Raw genomic sequence first — 15,405 nt, forward strand, 5'->3', positions numbered from 1 at the left:
TATTTTAATGACATTTACTTTTTAATTTTATAGCAAAATAATCAAAAGTGCTAAACCTGACCACATTAATTTACAAAAAAAGTCTCATGTTTTAAGATATAGTCATACCTCGTTATTTAGGTTAGACAATATAATTACACATTTCTACCTATTTCTATTCAATAGTAAAACAAAATTAATATTAGTTGGTTTAAAAAAGGGGGAAAGTACCACAGATATTGGGAGGGGAAAGTTACATAAAATATACGAATCAGCTTATTGAACAATCTGCAGTGTGTTTGGTTGTTACTGCTTTTTTTTTTTTTTCTTTTCAGCTACAATTTAAGTCACAGACAATCTGGCCGTAAGATTGTAGTCACTTCAAATGCTATGACTTCTCCCTTGGTCAAATGTCACAGTGTGTATTTTAAGGAGATCTCTGGCATTTCAAGTCAGTTCAAATTATTTTCTTAGTTCTCACAAGTTCGCTTTCCAACACAATCAGCATGTTGGAGAATGCAGTTATGATGATTGCAGTTATGATGACACTTTTCTGTGAAGGAAACCTGTTTTTTCCTCCGTCTTGGAAAGAATCACTACCAAGTCTGCAGTAAGAAAAATATTAAGAGCACTTGCAGAGTTTTAAAGCGTATTTCTCAATCCATTCCATTTTCATTTCAGTTCATTTCCAAAGTTAAATTAAAACCTGCATTCTCTCGTATTGATAAATAGTCAAGTTGACTTACAAAGGTTCTGTCTTCTGTCCAGCATTCTCTTGGTTGTCTTTAACCAAACAAGGTTCGTTGATTTGCCACAAGCGCTGTCTGGCTCTCCCGCCTCTTTGCTTTCTTGTTTTGCTGCCTGATTTTCCAGCACACTGCACTAGAAGCCAGCAAAAGGAGTCCTGATGACAAGAGGACTAATCCAAACACTGAGATGATTGATCCATGGGAATTGAAGCTGTACGCCACAGCAGTAACCACAATGCCGGCTATGAGGATAACCACACCGAAGGGAATGGTACAGCGATAACAGGAGAGTTCTGCTCCCCCTGTTGCTGCAGTCAGCTGGCATTCACTGACAAGAGGGATGGTGGTTATCACACAGTCATTGTTATTACTCTTCTCCGTGGTGACAGAATCAGGATGCTTTGGAGCACCCAGGATCTCTTTAATAGGTTCGTTTGTCATCTTGATTGTCTTGACTTCGTCAATTCTTAGGCTACTGCAGGCTCTGCTGAGCACGCATTGCACTGTGGAGAGAAGAGCATGAGTTCAACTAAGAAGCATTACCGTTATGTGACAAATGGGTGACACAGAAGTATCCCCCTCAGGATTGCAAACAAGCAGACACTCTGACCCCACAAGGATTTGCGCACAAGCTTATTTGTAACACTGCCGATTGTGGAGGATCTGAATCAAATCTTATGGTAGTCATCAGCAGGTGCCTAAGAGCTAGAAAGAACAGTGTCACAGACTAAGACAGACACCAACCTTAAAGTGTTGTGGGCCAAATCCCAGTTTAAGTTACATCCTAAAGTCAGTATTTCTGGATGTAATTTAGATTTCAATGGCATTACATCTTTTGATGAGGGGGTGAAGTTCATGGGCTGTTTTGGTTAAAAATTCTACTCTTGCTCACACACTTTCTCACACTTTCTTCATATATACACCTATACACACACATTACACAGATTTGCTCCAATGCACATCACAATAACCTAGGCAAGAACTGGCTCAGCAAAAACCAGGACTGAACAGCGAACCCTTTCTCGGTGCAAGTGCTACTTCGCAAAAAAATCCAAATGGTCACGACTAGGTATGGGTGTGGGGGGAATGGGGATGAAGACAGTTCCCTGCACTCAGCAAACACCAGCTGAAAGCTGGTGAACCTACCGTTACAGCAACATCGATGCCAGACTGTCAGCTTGCCATTTAAATTGGCTTAATGCAAAAGTAATGGGTCCCTTGTAAGTCCATGAACCACATCCATGTTACTGTGTGGGAGGGAGATTTACAGTCATATTCACTCATCTCAGTTACAGTAAGTTGCTGTCCTCCTGTCTCCATATTGTATACACGCTCTCACTCCTACAGACGGCACGCACAGTTTGATTGCTTCCACATTATGAGACAAAACAGCCTTTGGCTCCACGGAACCCAGTGCTTAACTGGAGTCCACCCGATCGGGGCAAGCCGAGCCCGCGGCTTTCCACCACTCCAGGCTGCCGTGACAGACCTCGGCCATCTCACCGGGACTCTGGTGGTGTGGGGGCCGCCCCGGAGACTGCGATGAGCCTCTGACGGCTGTGCTGCCTTGGACCAGGCTGTGCGCTCAGTGCACCCCACCACATACAACAGAGCCTGGGACACGGGAACCACTAGGTTTTCCTCCTGCAAGTAGCTCACAGGACTCCTGCACCACTCTCCAGTACGGGCTGTGTAACTTTTGCTCTTATGAGCAGCATGATACGCAGCTCAGAGAACAAGGAAGAGCGTTGGCAATGCAGTAATGCTTTTATCACTTTTATCACCTTCACATCTGTGACTAGGAAGTTAATTGCCAGATACTTGTATTCTCCTTTTCCTTTCCCACCACTCCCACCCTTGTTGCTAAGATATATTCATCCATTGTGGAGAGCCCTTGGTTTTGTATCTCGGTACCTCATATAACCGACTGCGTGTTTTGCAAGAAAGAGCACTTCACTATTTTTAAACACACGCACAAACAGGCTATACCCTGTATCTAGTCAGAGAGTTTGTGTTTGAGTTTCCTTGAACCCTAATGAGAGAAGGCAAGTTCAGATCTGGTTTGACAAAGCTTTTGTTCTACTTCTCTAAGGAAGAGTGCTCAGCTCAATATTGTATCTTGCTGTACACAGCTACCTTCAGGGGTCAATCCTGCAAGGGGCTCAGCAGCTACAAGACAGAGTAGCCTTTCCCTCCCTAATGACAACACTGAGCACAACACAACCGAGCACACACTGAGCACGCACACTGACAGCACAAGAGGCAAAGGGCACAAACTGAAACATAGGAGGTTCTGTCTGAACATCAGGAAAACACTTTTTTACTGTGAGGGTGACTGAGCGCTGGAACAGGTTGCCCAGGGAGGCTGTGAAGTCTCCATCCTTGGAGATATTCAGAAGCCATCTGGCCAGTCCTGGGCAAACTTCTTTAGGTGACCCTGCTCGAGCAGGATGGGTGGTGGACCAGATACCTCCAGAGGTCCCTTCCAACCACAAGCATTCCATGATTCTGTGTGTTTCGGTGAAGGTACTTGGTATCTCCAAGGGCAGGAAGGGGATCTGATCAGTGCTTATCGGACAAAGCAAATATATTTGTGCTGACACCTTAGATATCCTCGGTTCTCCTAGGTTCTGTTGCTTTGTACTTCGAATCATAACGCATGATTAAGCACCTTTTATATCAGTTGAAAGAGCCCAGGAAAGCCATGAGGTTGCTGTAGGGTGCCATCGATCTGTCCCCACGTGGATCTGTCCCCACATGGATCTGAGCCCAAGTTCTGCATTTTCTGTAATGACTTACATGGCAGTGAGACTCACACTGGTGTCATTATGTTGCTGCATTACTTATGCATAAAATGTTACAGAAGTTCAGCACAATGGGAGAATGTGGTCCCCAAACGTCACCTTTTTTTGATCTTACCATTAAACATATTCAATTTGTTCAACATTTTATTATTAAATTTGTGGGAGGAAAAAAATGTAACTGGTTTCTATATAAAAGGTCTCTTAGTTCCAAATACATTAACTATTCAAAAGTCCATACACTCTCTTCTAACAGTCACAGAAACAGGCAAACTTCCGAATAACTTGAAAAAGTTTTGGATTGGGCTCGTAGTAAACACGATTATGCTGAAAAACTTTAACATCCAATCAAAGTATATTTACTCCTGTCTCTACAGTCCTTGTCCCTCTGCTTCAGATACATCCCCAATGAGCATTACATCTCTTAGATGTCTTGTACAAAGATTATGAAGAACATACATTTATACAGTCAAAACTAACATGAATTTTAAAAAAACTTCCTAAACCACCAAAATTAAACCAATGGCAAAATACCTGTTGATTTCTGAGGAGCACAGTTCTTGCCTGTAATAGGATGTAAGCAGACAAGCATTCATATAAAACAAATAAACAAACCTCTATTGAAATACTGTAAGTTAAATAAACAACAGAACCTATTTGAAGTGTGAGTAAAGGTATTCAGCCCTAGAAAATAGGGCACTAGATCCTCATTGCCAGCAAAGTCACTTCTGACTTATGCCAACAGGTGACTTGGTTCAAGTTTCAGAGCAAGAAATTTAGGCAAAGATACCCAGCAACACCAGCATCCTCTCACTAATCATACTAGAAGTACTGTCTTAAGGAGCTACTTTGACTTGGAGGAAGAATGTGTTTCTGTGGCAATCTGTGGCTAACACTGGATGAAGGGGAGAGGAATGTTTTACCCACTAATAAGCATAAGCTGAGATTTACTGAAAAGCCATGAAATCCAACAGCATGCACACCTACCAGGTCCATGAGAAATCCATCGTAAAAAATCCCCTCGCTCAGGAAGCCAAGGAAGACTGCTTAAGATGCCTCGTATGTCAGTTCAAGGCAGAGTCATGCAGCAGTAAGAGCCGCTCCAGGCTTTGAAGTGTCAGATGTTGCTGAATGATGAATTGGAGGTGACAATATTCTAGCATGGAAGTTTCCTACAAGAAAAGTTGTTGGATATTTATCAACTTCTTAAGAAAAAAACTCCTGCGTGGAAAAGCTGCTGCTGTGTGCTGACTCCTGCTCCTAACCTAACCGAAGCAGGAGATGTTCTCCCTCTGGCTCTCCTAGTGGTTTCTGCCTCTTTTCTTGGCAGCAGTCACCCATTTCTGGCCCTATGTAACATTTTCCTTTGATGATGCGATGTCTCGATGATAAGCGTCACAACCCAGGCAAGTGCCCCAGAAAGAGCTAGGTAGAAAAAGGTAATGCACACAAATTTCTATAGTTAAAAATCTCATTTAACTTCGTTTCTATCGCCCACTTCGCCTATGTGAATCACAACTCGGAATACTTGGGGTTTTGCCTCCTCTATGTCTCCAGTTTCTTTGAGCAAATCACTTCATCTCCCTGTGCCTTGGTTTTCCTAGCTGTAAACTGACAGTGACAACAAGCTTCCCACTAAAAAAAACCCTTTTAAATCTATTCTACTATAACAAAACCTAAGTAATATAATCTGAAAATGTCTCTCAGAAAAAAAGGCAAACCGAGTCCAAAAACTCACTGTATTAACATAAATCCATTATATTTACTATTCATTTCTGTTATCGGATTTTTTAAAATAAGATTCATAACTCAAATAGGGACAAGGCAGAATCTGCAGGCAGAGCAGTGTGACAACTCTGCAGAAAGCAGAGCGATGGAAATTGTTATCAACTGCAGAAACAGCTGTGAAATCACCAAGCAGCTGGGTAAAACTTATGAAGCAGCAGAGATTTATGTTGCTAATCTTATTCAACATTCCCTTTCTACATGTGCATGATTATGGAAGATCATTTTGACACTGAAGCAGGAGTCCCAAGTGGGGATGAGAATAAATTCATGAGAATAAGTTCATATAATGATAAACTTTAAGGGCTTTTTCTCTTTTTAAGTTATTTAGACCATGCTATCATTTCACAAGCACAAACATTTACAGGCACAAACTGCTGCTGTTCTTCTCCAGATGATCCTTGGAACAAGCCTGGGACATAGCTGAAGTATATTTAGCCGATTATTGAAGTTAGATAATAATAAGGAAGTCTCCTTGTCTCCTTGACTATATTCTTGTGCACACTACCTAGAAATTAGTTTAACTTTTTGAAAAGTTTGGAGGGAAATGCAGAAAAAAAAAAAACCACCCAAACACCACTTTAGATAAATTATCTAGATTACATTAAAACAAAAGCAGACCTCTGAAATTATCTTGCAGTCAGCTTCCACTCGTATTACAAGAACGGTTACATTTGTTTGAAAAGCTCTTCCTAGTGCAATTGTGCCCCCTAAGCCACTCTGCTAGCATCATTCTTTGAAAAGATTAATTACTCTGTCAAATACATACAATTTATTTGTATTTGTCCTTGACTCCATATAGTTTAGGTAATTTTTTTAAATTAACGTCTATCAAAAAACCTGACTGACAGCAACTTTTTTTTAGACAGGATTTCTTCCCTCCTCCTTGTCTCCCTCACCACAAAGCTGAGAAGCAGAAACACATGAAATCTATACATTAAGCTTCCAATATTTTAACTCTCAATGATTTCATGTGGTGCTCTCTCAGGAGGCTTCCCACATACTGAATATCCCCGTGCAAGTGCAAAGAGCCGGTATTTCTCAGCCACTACGACCCTTTCTCCTTTTTTGCATTTTACTCAGAACCAGTGGGACACATTCCTGCCTTCAGGCTCCTGACCTGATTCTCTCTGTCTTGCATGTATTTCAGACAGCCTTTTTTGCTTATCTAAAATTCCAATAAATCATAATGCTCATGCTTCACACTTGGTTTTGCATTAAAGTGACTATGGAAAACAGCGTAAGGAGTCCTTCCGTATCGAGAGGAGAGCCAGAGTTCATTTGGAATTCAACAGACTATAGTAATCCCGAACACAATCCCGCAGCTCTTGCCCATGTGCACGCTCCTGGAAATACATAACTAGAATTTGTACTTACAAGACTCTAGGATCGGGCCCTGAACTACAGGGGGAGGAGAAGAACACATCACACCCATGCCAACTGCCTGACCCTCAGGATGCCGTACGTTTCCACCACCACGTTTTTCGGGCAATATGATTACCAGATTTAAGCTCTCGCACCTTTTTCGTTTCTCAGGCATAGTCGGTGGGTAGGATGGGAGCCAACCACACCGCTCCACAACCAACCTCCGTTATCTGCACGTTGCCAAACTTGCAAACGCGTCTGTAAAACGCCACGCACACCTAGGGCAAACCACCGCGTGTCACGCCTGTCCCCGAGCACCTATGCCCGGCAGAAGAGACGCGAAGAAGCACGGAAAGCTTTACGCCCGCTTGCTGCTGCACAGCCCGCCAGTAACGAGAAGGAGCTCCGACCGCCGAGAGCCCGAAGCTTTTCCTTCTAATACTTCATCCCCCGGGAGAAGCCCTGTGCCACGCAGGAGGGAGCGGTGCTAGGAACCGCCTCAGGACCCTCCGGCCGGAGCGGAGAGGCTGCCTGGAGTACCCGAGCAAGCCCAGCCCGCCCCGCCGGCGCGGCGAGCCGGGCCCCGGGCGCTGCCCGCGGCAGCAGCGGGGCCGGAGCCCCCGCGGGCACCGAGAGCCGGCGGGGGCGCGACCGCCGCGCCGGGCGAGCGGCTCCAGCGGCTGCCAGCCGAGCCGAGCCGAGCCGTGCCGAGTCGAGCCGTGCCAGGCTGAGCCGAGCCGTGCCAGACCGTGCTATAGTATAGTATGGTATGGTGTGCCGTGCCGTGCCGTGCCGTGCCGTGCCGAGCCGAGCCGAGCCTTACCTCCCGACTGCCGGACGGGACTGCGGCGGACACCAGCCCGGAGCAAGCATAAGAGGGGGATGCAGCTCGCCGCACAAGGGACTGTAAACAAAGTTCTTGGTGAGAGCGAAACAATTAAGGGACCGGAGCAAATTCAGCGGCGGGAGCTGCCGCGGGCGGGGCGGCACTCGCCGGGGAAGGTCCCGCTCTGGTTTGGGAGGGCGGCCGGGAGGAAGGCTGTCCTTCGGATGCCAGGCTGGGCAGGGCGAGCAAGGAGCCTGCCCGGCCCACAGCGGTTTCGCTTGTCCCGGCCGGCGGTGCCGGCGCCGCACGGTTCACGTGCCCGTTTCAGAGAGGCGCACGGCGGGGACGCGCGTGTCTCCTGCTTCGCCCCGTCACGCACCGTGGCGAGGCTCTGCATCACACCCTAGGCGTGTCGGGTTAAACGCGGGGCCTGGGCGAGCGTTTTCCAAGCCCTCTCGGTGTCCTCCTGCACAGCACCGCGCGGGGGGCCGGCCCCGTCGATACCCACGCGTGGTGATTTGAGCGAGCGCGGACGGGGGGCTCGCTGCCCGTCCTGAGCCCTTCTGGGACGTCAGGAGCGGCAGCGCTGGGTGGCACTGCGAAAGCACGGCCCGTGCCGAAATCCAGATGAACTCCTCCTAGCTGGTGTTGAACGGCTCAGGAATCAACTGAGGAGGAACGCACTTTTGGACGACATCCTTAGAGGATAAAGTTTCATGTATCACCTAGAAATATTTTTACTGGCTTTTCTATGCTTTAATCACTCATTTCAGCAGAACGTCAAGTACTACAGGGGTTTGGAGTGGATGGGTATGGGTATGTGGGGGGTTTAACCATGATTTCTGTTCTTTTCAGACAAAAAGCAGACAAATTTTGCTTTTAAGGCTTGTAATGGGACACGTTTGAATTTTGCGGTTAAGCTTACCCAAAGTTTATATTTAAAAGGCACTCTTTTATCAATGATTGATAAAAGAGCAGTGCACCAGATGTATTTAATCAGCCACTCTGTCTCTGAAAGCATGCATGTACTTTTGACTCCCTTTCCAGGGTGAAATCCTGGCCTCACAGAAAGCAATAGCAAAACTTCCATCAACTTCACAGGGGCCAGGATTTCACCCTGTGTATCATTAAGAACTCCCCAGTGATGGAGATCCTGCCAAGGGTTCATCTCCTCCAGCCAAATCAGCCAGGGGGTTCTGGAAGAGCTCCACGACTTTATACAAGAAACTGGCATTTTTTCCCCATTTGGTAGCGTTCCCTCCAAATACATCGGCATTTCAGCAGAAATGACAAACAAGCTGGATCTGAGGGGAACTGTCATCAGAGAGGATCTCTTGGGCCATTAAGTCCAGTCCTTCCTAATACAGGCAGCCGTGCCAGGTAATATCTTTATTAAACTCGCTGAGTTCCACCTCAAACCAACTGGGTTTCCTATTCCTTCTGCTGGAAGGCTATGAGCCTTATTCTGTTGATATATAGGAACCTCTATATTGTTTCTAGCTTCATGGATTCATAGACAATTATACATGGATGAATAAGCTTTTTGCAGAAATAGGTGGTCTTTCTTTTGGCAATTAACCCTCGAATGTCCTAAGAGGTAGAAATCGGACTCTCTCTCAGTCTTATTTTTGATCATCATTTTTCTCAGAGTTGGCCTTACCAGTATTCTGCATGGAAGTGCAAGTATTTTCCTGTCTCTACCAGAAATACTAACGTTTCATAATCATCCTCTGATTGTTCAGTATATCTGGACTCTTCTCCAGTAACAGTTCCATTTATCACTTTATATCCGAAATTCTTGCTGTTAGCACATATGTGCACGGCCTAAATTTCACCACATTCCTATTACATCAATTCCTCTCTAGTCCTTCCAGTGTAGTATTTGGTCCTCCTATGTTGATAGAGAACCTCCCTCCCATGCTTACACCAGCAACAGTTCCACTCCTACATTCTTACTTTCCCATGCCAACTTTATTACTGAAAGCGTTACATAAAATACTGAAAGCGTTACATAAAATACTTCCCAGTACTGGTTTTTGATGGACTAATCTGAAGTACGCATAAACAAGCATTGAAGCTGGGCTTAGAATTCCTATGTTTCTGTACAAATAAATGCCTTAACAATAGGCTAGAAAGTCACACTCTCTCCTAGACCCCGTGCAATTGTAACTCCTTTTTGTGAAGCAGAAAAGCTGAGATGAAAAGTGATGGGAACGCCATCTCCCTCTAGTGCTGCGAGATTAGTGGGCTCTCCCCTAGATGGGTGGGTTTGTAGCTCTCAGGCACATAAGGGTCGAACACAACTTGGGCACCACCCCTCTGGCCCCTTTTTAAAAAGGGGATGACTGACTACCTCTGCCATTTAAGGTCTTGCTGTGTTCTCAGCATGACTCTCCAAGGATATAAGGAAAGAAGCACCAAACATACCCGAAACAGCACGTTTGGCACCTGTAGAAATTCAGTGCAAACAGCTGAGGAAACTTCAGGACTGAGCAACAGCTGCAGTGAGGGGTTACAGGTTCACAATTTTGGACTGCCATGCTTAAATGCTACATAGTTCCCCTTTAGGACCTGCACTAAATGACAAAATCTCCTCCCTGTGGCCTTAACACAGCTGCTTCGGAGGAGGTGCAGCCCCAGCGCCTGGGACAATAAGCAAAAAGCCTGTGTGATTCTGGAACTCCTGCAGCCTATTGAGAGAGTGGAGTTGTACTCCTAAATTGAGCAATGCCGTTGCTCTGCCTACTAAGACACACTTGCAATACTTCACGGCTTCCTTTGAGTTTCTAACAGTCTCATGGGCCTTAGCAGCACGGCAAACAGTGACTCATTAATCTGGCAAAGTACTACCATTGTAGACTCCCTATTCAATTAGTTTTCCTTGCCTTTTCCCTAATCCTCCACTGAATTTTCCTTTATTTCAACCCTAAGCCCACACATGGACATGACATGCCAGTTGATTGCATTTACTGAAACTTCTAGAAAGCACTCTTTCAACATGTTTAATATGTTGTAAATTGTCCTTACCATGTCATGCAGTGTATGTGTTTTGTGATGGGGAACGGAGTCTTTAACAAAGCGAGTTAAAAGAGAACCAAATTATTTCACATAAAATGCTGTAGCTCCCCTCTCATTAAAACAGTTTACAGCACAAGGGAGTTCAGCCCTGTTGGTTGATAGCTATGCAAACCACCCACTTTGTGTGTAATCAGGCTCATGAAATGGATGTGTTTGTAACGATAGTGAGAAACCTCTTTGGTGACTAGGAATATGGAAAGGAATTTTCTTTGAACTCCATTAGGTCCTACAGTAGTTTGGTCAACATCAGTTTCCTGCTGTGCATTTGAACTTTGTTATTGCCCTACTCGACTTTCACTTAATCTTCCTGCAGTGCTGAAGAATACAGGACATCTGGAGCTGAAAACAATTATTCTTATCTCCTACTGCTTTCATAATTACATGAAGTTCACATTTGAAGCGCTACATTCCTTATGTGGACATGTGCTTTTAATTAACAGAGGGATGCGCCACACCACCAGAAGCCAAATACTGAATCTTGCACAAGTAGGTTACAGAAACTCTGAATCTGTAGCCAACATGGCAGCTTTCTGGCTGAGCTAGGAGGAAGCCTGGTAACACACACAAGACAATGTAATTTCACCATAACAGTGCTTTTTTGTTATACTACTGCAGTAGGATCCAGCAGATGCAGCTGAGATTTAAGTCAGGGTAGGAATCATCTCTTCCCATGGCTTTGCAGAGGGCTTTTCTTGTTTTTCCTGCACTGGCTACCCCTGAGAATTTACAGGGCACAAAGACATGAAGTGAAACGCTGACAAAGAGCTGAAAAAATGACTCGTCCAAGCTCACCTAGTGGATGACGTCAAGAGACATTTTGTATCTTGCTTCCCTGCTCTGCCAGTACATATGGCATAAAGAGCACACACTGTTCCATCTTTAAATGGTCACTCTAATGAATGTGGAGCATTTCAGCCAGTTGTAATTGACTCTCCAGCAGTAGAAAGAAAATTATGAGCTTTCAGCTAACCTACACAGGCCATCAGTTGAATTACTTCCTTTAAAACAAGCTTCTCCATAGGGTCTAGACAGCTTGGGAAAATTGGTGAGAAGGGAAAGAAAGCGTTACAGGGAAATCACCACTTGCCAGTTGTGTTCAATGGCTATTGATGCACAGATATACAGGTTTATGGCCACAAGAAACCTTCAGATTATCTTAGTTGACATCCTGTGTAACACAAAGCATTCAATTTTGCATTCAGTCCAAGATCTGTACTATGAAACCAAAATTCTCTTCTCATCTGAAGTCTATTTTTCAGAAAATCATCCAATCAAGAGATGGAGAATTTGTCTCACCAATTCATTCAAATGTTACTATCTTCACTGTTAAAAAACTATGGTTTATTTCTAATTTTTCTAATTTCTTTATGTTAATTTTAAATCTTCTGGCTTTTACCCGGTCTGATAAATCTTTCTTTGTCCTACTCCACTACAATCCTTGGGACTAAATTTATACATAAGATCTATCTAAAATACTGCATATAGCTCAAATACCCAGATTTTCTCCTACATAATAGATGACTTCTGTGAAATTAACAGTAAGTCAAGTGTCTGACCTAAAGGGTAGGTAAGAAAAAAAAGAAAGAATTATTGCAGTCAGACCAGTTCTCACTATTCCCAGGAAAGAGACCTTTTCATATATATCATCTGCTTTAGCATCACACACTAAAGGAAATGTTTAGAAATATTTCTACATCCATGTAAACAGGTTAGGAAAGTAGAGGGTGTGGTAGTGACAACCATTTGCCAAATCAAGTCTAGATCCAAATAGCCTTGCTTATCTTTTGAATGAGTCATTTTAGGGCTTGCAGATAATAGTACAATCCCTTCTTTCCTACAGCAAAGTTTTAAAATTATCCCTCTTTCCTCATAAATAGGTCGCACCTCACAATCACCAGTTTATTTGCACAGGGAGCGCATTACTTTCCAGAAAAGCTGTGGCTGAAAGGGCTAAATCAAAAGTAAACATGGCCAAATGAGAGAGATGGGTCCTGATACCAGGAGTCCAGGATATTAAAACTCTTTACAAAGATCAAAAATATTTAGTATCAGAGGGCAGGAAAACAGCAGAACTCCAGTTATTTTCTGAATCCACTTCTATTTGGGTGGAGCTCTGCTGAAATTAGATACTCGATACAGATATAGTCATAGGGTTAAATTCAACTCTATGAAGGCGGCCATTACAAGCCAGTGTTTAATGGCCACTTAAGACCTCTTCCGACAGCTCAAACAGTGGATGTCTTGTGCTAATTCTTTGCAAAAGAGATGACTGTCACTCTGGGTGCCCCTTCCAGCCTATCTACTTAAGCAGGAATATAAAATACATAAAATATATAAAGATCTCAGTGCAGCAGACAGGCTAGATTTTCTGCATATTCCAGAAGTGTTGAAAAAACAGATTTCCCTTTGACTCGGATAGACTGCCTTACACATGCGTGTCTGTGGCGGGATATGCTATTGTTACTTTTCAGCTTTCTGGATGAAGAATTTGCTTCTTGAAAGCTGCAAAAGTCATGGAACAATTTGTAAGAAAGGCTTTTACATAATTCAGTCAATAAAACAACAGTAGCAGAAGTTTATAATTGGTTTGGCTGTGTATAATAGAAATATGAATGTGCATACTGTATAAATGGTGTGTCAGGACTATTCAGCACTTTTGCAAAGTTTTTGGAATGCACTGAGTAAAATGGAATGACAATAGTATATAAATGTCTGCACAGCAGCTGAATCCAGCAAAATCCTACATCTTTAGTTCATCTTGAAGAATTTCTCAAAGTGCACCAGTGCCACACAGAGACAGATGTAGGAAAACACAATATAGCTGGTAGCACTCTTACATGTGGATACCCATATCCAAAACAAACACTGAAAATCATCTGGGGCCTGAAAACATCAAGGTAGTATTCACTGCTGTTTTAATTTCTGGCCACATAGGATTTTCTGATGGAGGAGTTGTCCAATTTACTGGTTTGATTCCACACTGTAGAATTCAGTGGATTACTCGGCGTTGATTTCAGTAGCAGAAACGTTAGGTGCTAGGGTGGAATTAATACAGATTATTTCCACTCTAAAAGACAGGTGGACAATTTAGGTGCATTAATCCCATTGATAGCCCAGATCAGCAAGTTTCCTTGAGGTATCATTTCCCACTGAAAGCAGCAGCAGCTAAATACCTAAGAAATACTAAGTATGTGGGTCAAGTTGTGGGCACTTTTGAAACTCCCCCTCATTGCCCTAGAATAGTAACCCTCTATTTTCATTCAGTTAGTATTTAGGTCCCTGATCCATGTGTGGGACTGGATCGTGCTGTATCTAGGCTGCCTTTGGTAGCTGTGCTCAAGCTTGGGTTCATGTTCCCAGAACCAGCTGCCCTGAAGCAGTTGCTATCCCACTCTCTGTTGGGGCAGAGCTCTAGGAAGTTAGTCCCCGCTGTGTCTGAACTCACCCCAGACTACAGCCACACTATCTAATAGTGCAGATATCAAAGACTTTTGTTCGAAGTTTAGCTTCTATCCCTAAGCTAAGGGCAATACATGGACATAGAAGTGATAAACAGTAACACTTACATAAACATACAGGAAAATAGAAAATAAAGTCTCCTTTCAGAACTGTTTGTGCTTTCTTAGTAATCACCACTCCTTATTTACCAAGAAAAAAGGTCACATAGTAATGCCTTTTCTGAAAGATTTGGTCCCTGGAGTAGCCTTGTGAGATAAATCTCTTTTTTCCATGAGAGTGCTGGGGGGAGGAGGGAGTGGCCAGGCAGCTGTAGCCAACTTACAACTCTGATGCCATGTAGACAACCATATAATGCAAAACATTTACTGTAAAACAATAGGCAACATTGAGCTACGATCACTTCAGTCCTTTTGCACAAACAAGGCTCCTTAAGCGATCATATACTCTCACGGGTATGTGTCCTTGCTGCATGTTAAACATCAACTTTTGACTCGGAACCACTCCTTTTTCATACAGGGTGAAAGTCATCTCTGTACAAACAAGAGCCACAAGCTCTTTCAGTCTTGTGTGAATCCTATTTCAGAGCATGAATGGGATTTAAAAGTGAGATAAGAATCTGATAAAATTGCTGCAAAAGTGAAACTACCGCTTAAAGAAATACTTCTGCAAGATAAACTAAATCAGTCTCACCCACAGACCATTGTCTCATTTTAAAGACCAGATCCTCAGCTGGGTGAGCTGCATAGCTCCACTGAAGTCAGCTTAGCTCAGCCAAGAATTTACTTGTAAAGGTTCAGCCGTAAGAAATGTATTGTCATAACGTTTTGGAGAACCAGCTGGGCTGACTGAAAGCACGCCATTGTAATTCACAAAGAACACAAATAAGCCAAAATATTTTATACATATTGTATAAATATTAATCATAAAAGGTCATCATACGTGTAAGCATACAACAAAAATAAAAGAACTGGAATGCTTGCCAAGCAGTTTCACTGGGGAGGTGAGAGCAGGTAATCTATGAGCAGAGACTTATCACCATTAGTGACATTATTTTAGAAAGACGCTACAGGTCAAATTCTGGCATCAAATTTACATGCTGGGGGGAGGGTTGTGAGATACCATCTTGCCTTCTGCCAAAACTCTGTCTCCGGAAGTTTTCTGGACTGTGCAAGGATGATGCTCAGCCTGTATGTCCAAACCAGAGTCAGCCAGAAATCCTCATGCTCTGCTTGCAAACCAATTGACTGGAACTGGAAAGGACAGCTGACATAAGTGACCTCTTTGTCACAGAAGTCACTCACTTGGCAGGGAAGCTAGAAAAAGCTAAATTTTGCCAGCCTTGCACAGAGGTTACCACCAAGTA

At 43.6% G+C, this 15,405-nt stretch overlaps 1 protein-coding gene across 2 annotated transcripts; it reads right to left on the reverse strand.

Moving 5' to 3' along the window:
• Positions 1–298: 298 nt before the first annotated feature.
• On the reverse strand, positions 299–7,796 carry TMEM100 (transmembrane protein 100). Of its 2 annotated transcripts, none has more exons than XM_049811808.1 (3): positions 7,503–7,796; positions 4,517–4,701; positions 299–1,231 (listed from the first exon to the last, which is right to left on the reverse strand). In XM_049811808.1, exon 3 carries the CDS (start codon positions 1,167–1,169, stop codon positions 765–767), a length of 405 nt encoding a protein of 134 aa, XP_049667765.1. In that variant the 5' UTR covers positions 1,170–1,231; positions 4,517–4,701; positions 7,503–7,796; the 3' UTR covers positions 299–764. The 2 variants fall into 2 exon arrangements, with proteins under 2 accessions (XP_049667765.1, XP_049667766.1); XM_049811809.1 differs by lacking the exon at positions 7,503–7,796 and adding an exon at positions 6,835–7,029.
• Positions 7,797–15,405: the final 7,609 nt, after the last annotated feature.

Source organism: Accipiter gentilis, chromosome 10 (assembly GCF_929443795.1).
Source record: "Accipiter gentilis chromosome 10, bAccGen1.1, whole genome shotgun sequence".
Lineage (NCBI taxonomy): Eukaryota > Metazoa > Chordata > Aves > Accipitriformes > Accipitridae > Astur > Astur gentilis.